Source organism: Eucyclogobius newberryi, unplaced genomic scaffold, assembly GCF_026437365.1.
Source record: "Eucyclogobius newberryi isolate DKJ021-1_F unplaced genomic scaffold, fEucNew1.0.hap1 SCAF_1, whole genome shotgun sequence".
NCBI classification, from domain to species: domain Eukaryota; kingdom Metazoa; phylum Chordata; class Actinopteri; order Gobiiformes; family Gobiidae; genus Eucyclogobius; species Eucyclogobius newberryi.
Window position 1 is genome coordinate 2136536 of NW_027315723.1, and position 15000 is coordinate 2151535.

Genomic DNA, 15000 nt, shown 5'->3' on the forward strand with positions numbered 1-15000 from the left:
GTCTGACCCTGAAACTCTCTGACCACCAGTGTGTCTGACCCTGAAACTCTCTGACCACCAGTGTGTCTGACCCTGAAACTCTCTGACCACCAGTGTGTCTGACCCTGAAACTCTCTGACCACCAGTGTGTCTGACCCTGAAACTCTCTGACCACCAGTGTGTCTGACCCTGAAACTCTCTGACCACCAGTGTGTCTGACCCTGAAACTCTCTGACCACCAGTGTGTCTGACCCTGAAACTCTCTGACCACGAGCCTGACGTCTGAGCCAAGTGGACAGTTTAAGACAAAAGTCAACGTTTATATTGTTGTCCAGTCCTATTTGGTCCTGGTTTGGTCTGGTTTGGTCTGGTTTGGTCTGGTTTGGTCTGGTGATCTAAATGCTGCTGTACTGCTTACCAAATATATTCTTACAAAGTACTTTCTACTGCGTCTTCCACTCGACGTCTCGCTACAGGTTCTTGTACTTCAGTTCCTCTGCAGGTTCTTGTACTTCAGTTCCTCTGCAGGTTCTTGTACTTCAGTTCCTCTGCAGGTTCTTGTGCTTCAGTTCCTCTGCAGGTTCTTGTACTTTAGTTCCTCTGCAGGTTCTTGTACTTCAGTTCCTCTGCAGGTTCTTGTACTTCAGTTCCTCTGCAGGTTCTTGTACTTCAGTTCCTCTGCAGGTTCTTGTACTTTAGTTCCTCTGCAGGTTCTTGTACTTCAGTTCCTCTGCAGGTTCTTGTACTTCAGTTCCTCTGCAGGTTCTTGTACTTCAGTTCCTCTGCAGGTTCTTGTACTTCAGTTCCTCTGCAGGTTATTGTACTTTAGTTCTTCTGCTGGTTCTTGTACTTCAGTTCCTCTGCAGGTTCTTGTACTTCAGTTCCTCTGCTGGTTCTTGTACTTCAGTTCCTCTGCTGGTTCTTGTACTTCAGTTCCTCTGCAAGTTCTTGTACTTCAGTTCCTCTGCAGGTTCTTGTACTTCAGTTCCTCTGCAGGTTCTTGTACTTCAGTTCCTCTGCAGGTTCTTGTACTTCAGTTCCTCTGCAGGTTCTTGTACTTCAGTTCCTCTGCAGGTTCTTGTACTTTAGTTCCTCTGCAGGTTCTTGTACTTCAGTTCCTCTGCAGGTTCTTGTACTTCAGTTCCTCTGCTGGTTCTTGTACTTCAGTTCCTCTGCTGGTTCTTGTACTTCAGTTCCTCTGCAAGTTCTTGTACTTCAGTTCCTCTGCAGGTTCTTGTACTTCAGTTCCTCTGCAGGTTCTTGTGCTTCAGTTCCTCTGCAGGTTCTTGTACTTTAGTTCCTCTGCAGGTTCTTGTACTTCAGTTCCTCTGCAGGTTCTTGTACTTCAGTTCCTCTGCAGGTTCTTGTACTTCAGTTCCTCTGCAGGTTATTGTACTTTAGTTCCTCTGCAGGTTCTTGTACTTCAGTTCCTCTGCAGGTTCTTGTACTTTAGTTCTTCTGCTGGTTCTTGTACTTCAGTTCCTCTGCAGGTTCTTGTACTTCAGTTCCTCTGCTGGTTCTTGTACTTCAGTTCCTCTGCTGGTTCTTGTACTTCAGTTCCTCTGCAAGTTCTTGTACTTCAGTTCCTCTGCAGGTTCTTGTACTTCAGTTCCTCTGCAGGTTCTTGTACTTCAGTTCCTCTGCAGGTTCTTGTACTTCAGTTCCTCTGCAGGTTCTTGTACTTCAGTTCCTCTGCAGGTTCTTGTACTTCAGTTCCTCTGCAGGTTCTTGTACTTCAGTTCCTCTGCTGGTTCTTGTACTTCAGTTCCTCTGCTGGTTCTTGTACTTCAGTTCCTCTGCAAGTTCTTGTACTTCAGTTCCTCTGCAGGTTCTTGTACTTCAGTTCCTCTGCAGGTTCTTGTACTTCAGTTCCTCTGCAGGTTCTTGTACTTCAGTTCCTCTGCAGGTTCTTGTACTTCAGTTCCTCTGCAGGTTCTTGTACTTCAGTTCCTCTGCAGGTTCTTGTACTTCAGTTCCTCTGCAGGTTCTTGTACTTTAGTTCCTCTGCAGGTTCTTGTACTTCAGTTCCTCTGCAGGTTCTTGTACTTCAGTTCCTCTGCAGGTTCTTGTACTTCAGTTCCTCTGCAGGTTCTTGTACTTCAGTTCCTCTGCAGGTTCTTGTACGTTAGTTCTTCTGCTGGTTCTTGTACTTCAGTTCCTCTGCAGGTTCTTGTACTTCAGTTCCTCTGCTGGTTCTTGTACTTCAGTTCCTCTGCTGGTTCTTGTACTTCAGTTCCTCTGCAAGTTCTTGTACTTCAGTTCCTCTGCAGGTTCTTGTACTTCAGTTCCTCTGCAGGTTCTTGTGCTTCAGTTCCTCTGCAGGTTCTTGTACTTTAGTTCCTCTGCAGGTTCTTGTACTTCAGTTCCTCTGCAGGTTCTTGTACTTCAGTTCCTCTGCAGGTTCTTGTACTTCAGTTCCTCTGCAGGTTATTGTACTTTAGTTCCTCTGCAGGTTCTTGTACTTCAGTTCCTCTGCAGGTTCTTGTACTTTAGTTCTTCTGCTGGTTCTTGTACTTCAGTTCCTCTGCAGGTTCTTGTACTTCAGTTCCTCTGCTGGTTCTTGTACTTCAGTTCCTCTGCTGGTTCTTGTACTTCAGTTCCTCTGCAAGTTCTTGTACTTCAGTTCCTCTGCAGGTTCTTGTACTTCAGTTCCTCTGCAGGTTCTTGTACTTCAGTTCCTCTGCAGGTTCTTGTACTTCAGTTCCTCTGCAGGTTCTTGTACTTCAGTTCCTCTGCAGGTTCTTGTACTTCAGTTCCTCTGCAGGTTCTTGTACTTCAGTTCCTCTGCTGGTTCTTGTACTTCAGTTCCTCTGCTGGTTCTTGTACTTCAGTTCCTCTGCAAGTTCTTGTACTTCAGTTCCTCTGCAGGTTCTTGTACTTCAGTTCCTCTGCAGGTTCTTGTACTTCAGTTCCTCTGCAGGTTCTTGTACTTCAGTTCCTCTGCAGGTTCTTGTACTTCAGTTCCTCTGCAGGTTCTTGTACTTCAGTTCCTCTGCAGGTTCTTGTACTTCAGTTCCTCTGCAGGTTCTTGTACTTTAGTTCCTCTGCAGGTTCTTGTACTTCAGTTCCTCTGCAGGTTCTTGTACTTCAGTTCCTCTGCAGGTTCTTGTACTTCAGTTCCTCTGCAGGTTCTTGTACTTCAGTTCCTCTGCAGGTTCTTGTACGTTAGTTCTTCTGCTGGTTCTTGTACTTCAGTTCCTCTGCAGGTTCTTGTACTTCAGTTCCTCTGCTGGTTCTTGTACTTCAGTTCCTCTGCTGGTTCTTGTACTTCAGTTCCTCTGCAAGTTCTTGTACTTCAGAATAATGAGATTTCCCTCTATGTTTGTGAAGTTTATCTGAGAGAGCGAATGTGTGTAATCCAAACACGCTCGAGATGTAAAGATCCTATCAGGGCTAAGAAGAGGGGGAGAGGGGGAGAGAGAGGGGAGAGGGGCAGTCCTGCTCTAGTCCTGCTTTAGTCCTGCTTTAGTCCTGCTTTAGTCCTGGTTTAGTTCTGCTTTAGTCCTGCTTTAGACCTGCTTTAGTCCTGCTTTAGACCTGCTTTAGTCCTGCTTTAGTCCTGCTTTAGTCCTGCTTTAGTCCTGGTTTAGTTCTGCTTTAGTCCTGCTTTAGTCCTGCTTTAGACCTGCTTTAGTCCTGCTTTAGACCTGCTTTAGTCCTGCTTTAGACCTGCTTTAGTCCTGCTTTAGTCCTGCTTTAGTCCTGCTTTAGTCCTGGTTTAGTCCTGCTTTAGTCCTGGTTTAGTTCTGCTTTAGTCCTGCTTTAGTCCTGCTTTAGTCCTGCTTTAGTCCTGCTTTAGTTCTGCTTTAGTCCTGCTTTAGTCCTGGTTTAGTCCTGCTTTAGTCCTGGTTTAGGTCCTGCTTTAGACCTGGTTTAGACCTGCTTTAGTCCTGGTTTAGTCCTGGTTTAGACCTGCTTTAGTCCTGGTTTAGACCTGCTTTAGTCCTGTTTTAGTCCTGCTTTAGTGCTGTTTTAGTCCTGCTTTAGTCCTGGTTTAGTCCTGGTTTAGTCCTGCTTTAGTCCTGGTTTAGTCCTGGTTTAGTCCTGGTTTAGTCCTGCTTTAGTCCTGTTTTAGTCCTGGTTTAGTCCTGTTTTAGTCCTGGTTTAGTCCTGGTTTAGTCCTGGTTTAATCCTGCTTTAGTCCTGGTTTAGTCCTGCTTTAGTCCTGCTTTAGTCCTGTTTTAGTCCTGTTTTAGTCCTGGTTTAGTCCTGCTCTAGTCCTGCTTTAGTCCTGCTTTAGTCCTGTTTTAGTCCTGTTTTAGTCCTGGTTTAGTCCTGGTTTAGTCCTGCTTTAGTCCTGCTTTAGTCCTGTTTTAGTCCTGGTTTAGTCCCGCTTTAGACCTGCTTTAGACCTTTAGTGTTTTCTGCTCTCCTGTGTTTTTGACCCGTTTCTCTCCTTTTCGTCCATAATGGTCCTGGAGCTTCTGTCCAGCTCACACTCCTGTATCTGACCCTCCTCTGGACCCTGGGCCGCGCTTTGTTCTGCTTCTTTGTGTCACGTACTGAAAGTGAAGAGCTGCTTTGGGGTCTTTGTGGGTCTTTCAAACGCGCTCAGACTAAAGTTCTTTTCAGCAGATAAACCACAGAAAAACACTCAGAACATTCATATGATTTTGTCTCATTATTATTTACTTCTGTTTCACGCGATCGTTTCTTTAAAGTTCTGAGTCCGATTCTGGAACAGGAGGATCAAGAGCTCACGCTCGCCTCACAGCAAGAAGGTCAGAGGTCAATCTCACAGCAAGAGGGTCAGAGGTCAATCTCACAGCAAGAGGGTCAGGGGTCAATCTCACAGCAAGAGGGTCAGAGGTCAATCTCACAGCAAGAGGGTCAGGGGTCAATCTCACAGCAAGAGGGTCAGGGGTCAATCTCACAGCAAGAGGGTCAGGGGTCAATCTCACAGCAAGAGGGTCAGGGGTCAATCTCACAGCAAGAGGGTCAGGGGTCAATCTCACAGCAAGAGGGTCAGAGGTCAATCTCACAGCAAGAGTTCAGGGGTCAATCTCACAGCAAGAGGGTCAGGGGTCAATCTCACAGCAAGAGGGTCAGGGGTCAATCTCACAGCAAGAGGGTCGGGGTCAATCTCACAGCAAGAGGTCAGGGGTCAATCTCACAGCAAGAGGGTCAGGGGTCAATCTCACAGCAAGAGGGTCAGGGGTCAATCTCACAGCAAGAGGGTCAGTGGTCAATCTCACAGCAAGAAGGTCAGTGGTCAATCTCACAGCAAGAGGGTCAGGGGTCAATCTCACAGCAAGAGGGTCAGGGGTCAATCTCACAGCAAGAAGGTCAGTGGTCAATCTCACAGCAAAAGGTCAGGGGTCAATCTCACAGCAAGAGGGTCAGGGGTCAATCTCACAGCAAGAGGGTCAGGGGTCAATCTCACAGCAAGAGGGTCAGGGGTCAATCTCACAGCAAGAGGGTCAGGGGTCAATCTCACAGCAAGAGGTCAGGGGTCAATCTCACAGCAAGAGGGTCAAGGGTCAATCTCACAGCAAGAGGGTCAGGGGTCAATCTCACAGCAAGAGGGTCAGTGGTCAATCTCACAGCAAGAAGGTCAGTGGTCAATCTCACAGCAAGAGGGTCAGGGGTCAATCTCACAGCAAGAGGGTCAGGGGTCAATCTCACAGCAAGAAGGTCAGTGGTCAATCTCACAGCAAAAGGTCAGGGGTCAATCTCACAGCAAGAGGGTCAGGGGTCAATCTCACAGCAAGAGGGTCAGGGGTCAATCTCACAGCAAGAGGGTCAGGGGTCAATCTCACAGCAAGAGGGTCAGAGGTCAATCTCTGGATGGAACATAAACTAGTAACACAAATAGACATCAATTAAACATAAATACAAACAAAATCAAGGCACATTTAAGCCACATTTGGTCCAAAGTCAAATTAAGGCTGAATGTCATTTTTTCCTTTGCTTGATGTCTGTTCCTCTCTCTGTCCAGTTCTTTGTTATGGTCAGTTTTAAAGAGCGAGGTCAATGTCACAAACAGTCAAAGGATTCTTTCCACATATCAAAGCTTTCCATGTGATTCTCTTTTACAGCTGGTGAAAAACCTTTAGACCTTTTGTCCTCCAGACCTTGAGTCTCAGGTCAGTTCTATTTGGAACAAAACCTTTGGTCATAAAGTTTTCCCAGTTTAAGATTGTAACATGTGTGTTTAGTTTAGTTCTGATCAGCTCCTTCCATGTTGTAAGAACTGATTTGACCCAGGGATTCTTCACTTCCTCCTCATGACTCAAGCGTCTGTCATCTGCAGTAAGACCTGTACAGGAACCCCCGGCACCACATGACTCTCAGTATAAGACCTGTACAGGAACCTCAGGCACCACATGACTCTCAGTATAAGACCTGCACAGGAACCTCAGGCACCACATGACTCTCAGTATAAGACCTGTACAGGAACCCCCGGCACCACATGACTCTCAGTATAAGACCTGTACAGGAACCCCCGGCACCACATGACTCTCAGTATAAGACCTGTACAGGAACCTCAGGCACCACATGACTCTCAGTATAGGACCTGTACAGGAACCTCAGGCACCACATGACTCTCAGTATAAGACCTGTACAGGAACCTCAGGCACCACATGACTCTCAGTATAAGACCTGTACAGGAACCTCAGGCACCACATGACTCTCAGTATAAGACCTGTACAGGAACCTCAGGCACCACATGACTCTCAGTATAAGACCTGTACAGGAACCTCAGGCACCACATGACTCTCAGTATAAGACCTGTACAGGAACCTCAGGCACCACATGACTCTCAGTATAAGACCTGTACAGGAACCTCCAGCACCACATGACTCTCAGTATAAGACCTGTACAGGAACCCCCGGCACCACATGACTCTCAGTATAAGACCATTGAGCTTCATATTCTGGATCATGCAAACAAGGACAAGAGACAGAGACAACGTGCTGCAGATTTGTGAGAATCGTTGAAAAGCTTCACGTCGTAACTGTCAGAAAACGGGGCGAGAGTGGTTCTGGCAGGTCAGAATGAAGTCACAGACAATGAAAATAATCTTTCTAGGCTCAGACAGAAAGTCAGAAGAGAAAAGTGACTGTTCTGCTCCAATATCTGTCCCTGTCACGAATCCACACATTCCACACATTTGCCCCTGAAAAAGCACCTGACGTCCCCCTGCAGCCCAGGAGGAGAACTACACTCTCTGCAGCCCAGGAGGAGAACTACACCCCCTGCAGCCCAGGAGGAGAACTACACTCTCTGTAGCCCAGGAGGAGAACTACACCCCCTGCAGCCCAGGAGGAGAACTACACTCTCTGCAGCCCAGGAGGAGAACTACACCCCCTGCAGCCCAGGAGGAGAACTACACTCTCTGCAGCCCAGGAGGAGAACTACACTCTCTGCAGCCCAGGAGGAGAACTACACTCTCTGCAGCCCAGGAGGAGAACTACACCCCCTGCAGCCCAGGAGGAGAACTACACTCTCTGCAGCCCAGGAGGAGAACTACACTCTCTGCAGCCCAGGAGGAGCACTACACCCCCTGCAGCCCAGGAGGAGAACTACTCTCTCTGCAGCCCAGGAGGAGAACTACACCCCCTGCAGCCCAGGAGGAGAACTACACCCCCTGCAGCCCAGGAGGAGAACTACACCCCCTGCATCCCAGGAGGAGAACTACTCTCTCTGCAGCCCAGGAGGAGAACTACACCCCCTGCAGCCCAGGAGCAGAACTACACTCTCTGCAGCCTAGGAGGAGAACTACACCCCCTGCAGCCCAGGAGGAACTATTGTGTCCTGTCTCAATAATGTATATTTAGTTCATGGACACAGGGTCACAAATCTACTCAGAATATACTCAGCCGGCACATTAAAGACTGAACCAGTGAAGATCCAGTGAAGAAAAGTGCTCCTTGAGAGTCTTGCGTCATCTGATTGACCACTCTGGGGTGATGCAAGACCCCTAGAGTCCGACTCTACTGCTGACCCCTTAATTAAGTTGTTACTAAGCCTGAATCCTTCTTAATAAACCATGTGTTCATAATAAGCCTCTGTTGATGCTTTATTAAGGCTGCTCTTCAGGATGAGCTCTTCTGGTGACTGTTCAAGGGGCGTGGCGTGAGCTCTCCCCGTGACTGTTCAAGGGGCGTGGCCTGAGCTCTCCCCGTGACTGTTCAAGGGGCGTGGCGTGAGCTCTCCCCGTGACTGTTCAAGGGGCGTGGCGTGAGCTCTCCCCGTGACTGTTCAAGGGGCGTGGCCTGAGCTCTCCCCGTGACTGTTCAAGGGGCGTGGCGTGAGCTCTCCCCGTGACTGTTCAAGGGGCGTGGCGTGAGCTCTCCCCGTGACTGTTCAAGGGGCGTGGCCTGAGGTCTCCCTGTGACTGTTCAAGGGGCGTGGCCTGAGCTCTCCCCATGACTGTTCAAGGGGCGTGGCCTATGCTCGTGACTGTTCAAGGGGCGTGGCCTGAGCTCGTGACTGTTCAAGGGGCGTGGCCTGAGCTCTCCCCGTGACTGTTCAAGGGGCGTGGCCTGATCACTGGACTGTTCAAGGGGCGTGGTCTGAGTTCTCCTCGTGACTGTTCAAGGGGCGTGGCCTGAGCTCTCCCCGTGACTGTTCAAGGGGCGTGGCCTGAGCTCTCCCCGTGACTGTTCAAGGGGCGTGGCCTGAGTTCTCCTCGTGACTGTTCAAGGGGCGTGGCCTGAGCTCTCCCCGTGACTGTTCAAGGGGCGTGGCCTGAGCTCTCCCCGTGACTGTTCAAGGGGCGTGGTCTGAGTTCTCCTCGTGACTGTTCAAGGGGTGTGGCCTATGCTCGTGACTGTTCAAGGGGCGTGGCCTGAGCTCGTGACTGTTCAAGGGGCGTGGCCTGAGCTCTTGACTGTTCAAGGGGCGTGGCCTGAGCTCTCCCCGTGACTGTTCAAGGGGCGTGGCCTGATCACTGGACTGTTCAAGGGGCGTGGCCTGAGCTCTCCCCGTGACTGTTCAAGGGGCGTGGCCTGATCGCTGGACTGTTCAAGGGGCGTGGTCTGAGCTCTCCCCGTGACTATTCAAGGGGCGTGGCCTGAGCTCTCCCCGTGACTGTTCAAGGGGCGTGGCCTGATCGCTGGACTGTTCAAGGGGCGTGGTCTGAGTTCTCCTCGTGACTGTTCAAGGGGCGTGGCCTGAGCTCTCCCCGTGACTGTTCAAGGGGCGTGGCCTGAGCTCTCCCCGTGACTGTTCAAGGGGCGTGGCGTGAGCTCTCCCCGTGACTGTTCAAGGGGCGTGGTCTGAGTTCTCCTCGTGACTGTTCAAGGGGCGTGGCCTGAGCTCGGGACTGTTCAAGGGGCGTGGCCTGAGCTCTCCCCGTGACTGTTCAAGGGGCGTGGCCTGATCGCTGGACTGTTCAAGGGGCGTGGCCTGAGCTCTCCCCGTGACTGTTCAAGGGGCGTGGCCTGAGCTCTCCTCGTGACTGTTCAAGGGGCGTGGCCTGGGCTCTCCCCGTGACTGTTCCAGGGGCGTGGCCTGAGCTCTCCCCGTGACTGTTCCAGGGGCGTGGCCTGAGCTCTCCCCGTGACTGTTCAAGGGGCGTGGCCTGAGCTCGGGACTGTCCAAGGGGCGTGGCCTGAGCTCTCCTCGTGACACTTCCTTTGTCCTCCGCTTGTATGTAGTAGTATTGAGTATTATAGGTGTATTCACAGTTTTAGTATGCCACGTTTGAATACTTGAATACCTTTGAATACTTATACTTCTGTGTTGTATTTGTTTTCCAGCGAGCGACTGTGAGCTGCTGACCGAACTGCCCAAAGTCCGCTGTCTGCGCAACGACAAGAGAGAAGGTGGGAGTCCCGTTCGCTCCACGACGTCGATGGCATTTCCCCCGTAACGAGCGGCGCTATCGCACTCGCGTGTTTTGATTTGATCTGAAGACGAGCGAACGCCGCTAGAACACGACTCACGCCGTTCACAAACCTGCAGACCACGTTCTTTAGATGAGGCGGGTGTAATAGCGCCGCACTTGGCTCCGCCTCTTATATGTGGCAGCGGAGGGAGTACTGCGTTCTGACAAGTACAAGTACAAGTACAAGTACTGGAGTACTTGAGGCAGAAACAGACGCGACTGAACCAATTTCTTGTTATTTCTTAGTGTTTTTATCAGTTTATAGATATTTTAAACAAACAAAGCGAGAGAAAAAGGGAAAATAAAGTCACCAGAAGATGTGTGTATTGTGTATTTTGGGACGTGAACTCAAAACCTTCTGGCAGGATGTTATCAGGAACGTGCCAAACTTTCAGGACAAAGTGAGAGTACTTTCTGTATACTGTACATGTGCCGTAATAGTACAGTAACAAGCTCCTGACGTTTCGCATCCCTCGTCAGGATGTGTGTTAGCGCTCCATCTACTGGCAGCAGAGGGGATTGCCCCGGGGAGACAAACGAAAGCTAGCTTGCCCCGACATGCTAATGCTAGCACGCAGTCGTGATGAAGGTGGTTTGAGTCTGAAGAGGACATCGTAAACGGGACCCAACAAACAAACAAACAAACAAACAAACACACAAACGCATAAACAAACGTGACAGGAAGTGACAGACAGTGACAGGGGGTGACAGGAAGTGACAGGCAGTGACAGGAAGTAACAGGAAGTGACAGGCAGTGACAGGAAGTGACAGGAGTTTAGCGGGGGCAGTCGTTTCGTCCTTAGCTGTGGCTGAAGGTGGGTGAGGGTGGGTGGGTGAGGCTGTGGGTGAGGGTGGGTGAGGCTGTGGGTGAGGCTGTGGGTGAGGGTGGGTGAGGCTGTGGGTGAGGCTCTGGGTGAGGCTCTGGGTGAGGGTGGGTGAGGGAGGGTGAGGGTGGGTGAGGCTGTGGGTGAGGCTCTGGGTGAGGGTGGGTGAGGGTGGGTGAGGCTGTGGGTGAGGGTGGGTGAGGCTCTGGGTGAGGCTCTGGGTGAGGCTCTGGGTGAGGGTGGGTGAGGGAGGGTGAGGGTGGGTGAGGGAGGGTGAGGGTGGGTGACTGAGGCTGTGGGTGGGTGAGGCTTTGGGTGAGGGTGGGTGAGGGTGGGTGAGGCTGTGGGTGAGGGTGGGTGAGGCTGCTGCTGCTTGTCCTATTCTCCGGCGTTTCCGTTCATCCAGAAAATAAAGCCTTATTGAGGGTGAAATGGGTTTTTTAATTGTCTGGGAGCTGGAGCTCACAATGTCACTGCACCAGGAGGGAACCAGAGGGCACTTAGTCCTGGTTTAGTCCCCGTTTAGTCCAGGTTTAGTCCCCGTTTAGACCTGGTTTAGTCCCCGTTTGGATCTGGTTTAGTCCCCGTTTAGACCTGGTTTAGTCCCTGTTTGGACCTGGTTTAGTCCCCGTTTAGACCTGGTTTAGTCCCTGTTTGGACCTGGTTTAGTCCCCGTTTAGACCTGGTTTATTTCCCGTTTAGACCTGGTTCAGTCCCTGTTTGGACCTGGTTTAGTCTCCGTTTAGACCAGGTTTAGTCCCCGAAAGAACCAGGTTTAGTCCCCCTAAGAACCAGGTTTAGTCCCCATTTAGACCAGGTTTAGTCCCCGTAAGAACCAGGTTTAGTCCCTGTTTAGACCAGGTTTAGTCCAAATGTGACCGTTTGTCTTGCTGTTGCTCCAGGTCTGATCCGGTCCAGGGTCCGAGGAGCCGACTCGTCTCGGGCCGGAGTCCTGACCTTTCTAGACAGTCACTGTGAAGTCAACAAGGACTGGCTCCCCCCCCTTCTGCAGAGGATCAAACAGGTGACTACAACGTCCTACAGCGTCCTACAGCAGCTGAACACGCCACGTCCTACAGCGCCTGAACACACCACGTCCTACAGCAGCTGAACACACCACGTCCTACAGCAGCTGAACACGCCACGTCCTACAGCGCCTGAACACACCACGTCCTACAGCAGCTGAACACGCCACGTCCTACAGCGCCTGAACACGCCACGTCCTACAGCAGCTGAACACGCCACGTCCTACAGCAGCTGAACACGCCACGTCCTACAGCAGCTGAACACGCCACTTCCTACAGCGCCTGAACACACCACGTCCTACAGCAGCTGAACACACCACGTCCTACAGCAGCTGAACACGCCACGTCCTACAGCAGCTGAACACGCCACGTCCTACAGCGCCTGAACACGCCACGTCCTACAGCAGCTGAACACGCCACGTCCTACAGCAGCTGAACACGCCACGTCCTACAGCAGCTGAACACGCCACTTCCTACAGCGCCTGAACACACCACGTCCTACAGCAGCTGAACACACCACGTCCTACAGCAGCTGAACACGCCACGTCCTACAGCAGCTGAACACGCCACGTCCTACAGCGCCTGAACACGCCACGTCCTACAGCGCCAGAACACGCCACATCCCTACAGCGCCTGAACACGCCACGTCCTACAGCGCCTGAACAGGCCACGTCCTACAGCGCCTGAACACGCCACGTCCCTACAGCGCCTGAACACGCCACGTCCCTACAGCGCCTGAACACACCACGTCCTACAGCAGCTGAACACGCCACGTCCTACATCCTACAGCGCCTGAACACGCCACGCCCTACAGCACATGAACACGCCACGTCATACAGCGCCTGAACACACGACGTCCTACAGCGCCTGAACATGCCACGTCCTACAGCGCCTGAACACACCACGTCCTACAGCGCCTGAACACACCACGTCCTACAGCAGCTGAACACGCCACGTCCTACATCCTACAGCGCCTGAACACGCCACGCCCTACAGCACATGAACACGCCATGTCCTACAGCACCTGAACACGACTGTAGACACCTGATCACGACTGTAGACACCTGAACACGACTGCAGACACCTGATCACGACTGTAGACACCTGAACATGACTGTAGACACCTGAACACGACTGTAGACACCTGGACACGACTGTAGACACCTGGACACGACTGTAGACACCTGATCACAACTGTAGACACCTGATCACGACTGTAGACACCTGAACACGACTGTAGACACCTGAACACGACTGTAGACACCTGATCACGACTGTAGACACCTGAACACAACTGTAGACACCTGAACACGACTGTAGACACCTGATCACGACTGTAGACACCTGAACACGACTGTAGACACCTGATCACGACTGTAGACACCTGAACACGACTGTAGACACTTGAACACGACTGTAGACACCTGATCACGACTGTAGACACCTGAACACGACTGTAGACAACTGGACTCGACTGTAGACACCTGATCACGACTGTAGACACCTGAACACGACTGTAGACACCTGATCACGACTGTAGACACCTGATCACGACTGTAGACACCTGAACACGACTGTAGACACTGCAGACACCTGAACACGACTGTAGACACTGCAGACACGACTGTAGACACCTGATCACGACTGTAGACACCTGAACACGACTGTAGACACCTGATCACGACTGTAGACACCTGATCACGACTGTAGACACCTGAACACGACTGTAGACACTGCAGACACCTGAACACGACTGTAGACACTGCAGACACGACTGTAGACACCTGATCACGACTGTAGACACCTGATCACGACTGTAGACACCTGATCACGACTGTAGACACCTGAACACGACTGTAGACACCTGATCACGACTGTAGACACCTGATCACGACTGTAGACACCTGAACACGACTGTAGACACCTGATCACGACTGTAGACACCTGAACACGACTGTAGACACCTGGACACGACTGTAGACACCTGAACACGACTGTAGACACCTGATCACGACTGTAGACACCTGAACACGACTGTAGACACCTGATCACGACTGTAGACACCTGAACACCACTGTAGACACCTGAACACGACTGTAGACACCTGATCACGACTGTAGACACCTGAACACGACTGTAGACACCTGATCACGACTGTAGACACCTGATCACGACTGTAGACACCTGAACACGACTGTAGACACCTGATCACGACTGTAGACACCTGATCACGACTGTAGACACCTGAACACGACTGTAGACACCTGATCACAACTGTAGACACCTGATCACGACTGTAGACACCTGAACACGACTGTAGACACCTGATCACGACTGTAGACACCTGATCACGACTGTAGACACCTGAACACGACTGTAGACACCTGAACACGACTGTAGACACCTGATCACGACTGTAGACACCTGAACACGACTGTAGACACCTGATCACGACTGTAGACACCTGAACACGACTGTAGACACCTGATCACGACTGTAGACACCTGATCACGACTGTAGACACCTGATCACGACTGTAGACACCTGATCACGACTGTAGACACCTGATCACGACTGTAGACACCTGAACACGACTGTAGACATCTGATCACGACTGTAGACACCTGAACACGACTGTAGACTCCTGGACACGACTGTAGACACCTGATCACGACTGTAGACACCTGAACACGACTGTAGACACCTGATCACGACTGTAGACACCTGAACACGACTGTAGACACCTGATCACGACTGTAGACACCTGATCACGACTGTAGACACCTGAACACGACTGTAGACACCTGATCACGACTGTAGACACCTGAACACGACTGTAGACTCCTGGACACGACTGTAGACACCTGATCACGACTGTAGACACCTGATCACGACTGTAGACACCTGAACACGACTGTAGACACCTGAACACGACTGTAGACACCTGATCACGACTGTAGACACCTGAACACGACTGTAGACACCTGAACACGACTGTAGACACCTGATCACGACTGTAGACACCTGAACACGACTGTAGACACCTGATCACGACTGTAGACACCTGAACACGACTGTAGACACCTGATCACGACTGTAGACACCTGATCACGACTGTAGACACCTGATCACGACTGTAGACACCTGAACACGACTGTAGACATCTGATCACGACTGTAGACACCTGAACACGACTGTAGACTCCTGGACACGACTGTAGACACCTGATCACGACTGTAGACACCTGAACATGACTGTAGACACCTGATCACGACTGTAGACACCTGAACACGACTGTAGACACCTGATCACGACTGTAGACACCTGATCACGACTG

General features: G+C 51.0%; 1 protein-coding gene across 1 annotated transcript in view; it reads left to right on the forward strand.

Moving 5' to 3' along the window:
* Positions 1–15000, forward strand: part of galnt14 (UDP-N-acetyl-alpha-D-galactosamine:polypeptide N-acetylgalactosaminyltransferase 14 (GalNAc-T14)) — a 223414-nt gene that overhangs the window by 140631 nt on the left and 67783 nt on the right. The window contains exons 5-6 of the mRNA XM_072449514.1: positions 9687–9752; positions 11541–11662. Coding sequence (XP_072305615.1) covers positions 9687–9752; positions 11541–11662 — 188 coding nt within the window. The remainder of the gene's footprint in view (positions 1–9686; positions 9753–11540; positions 11663–15000) is intronic.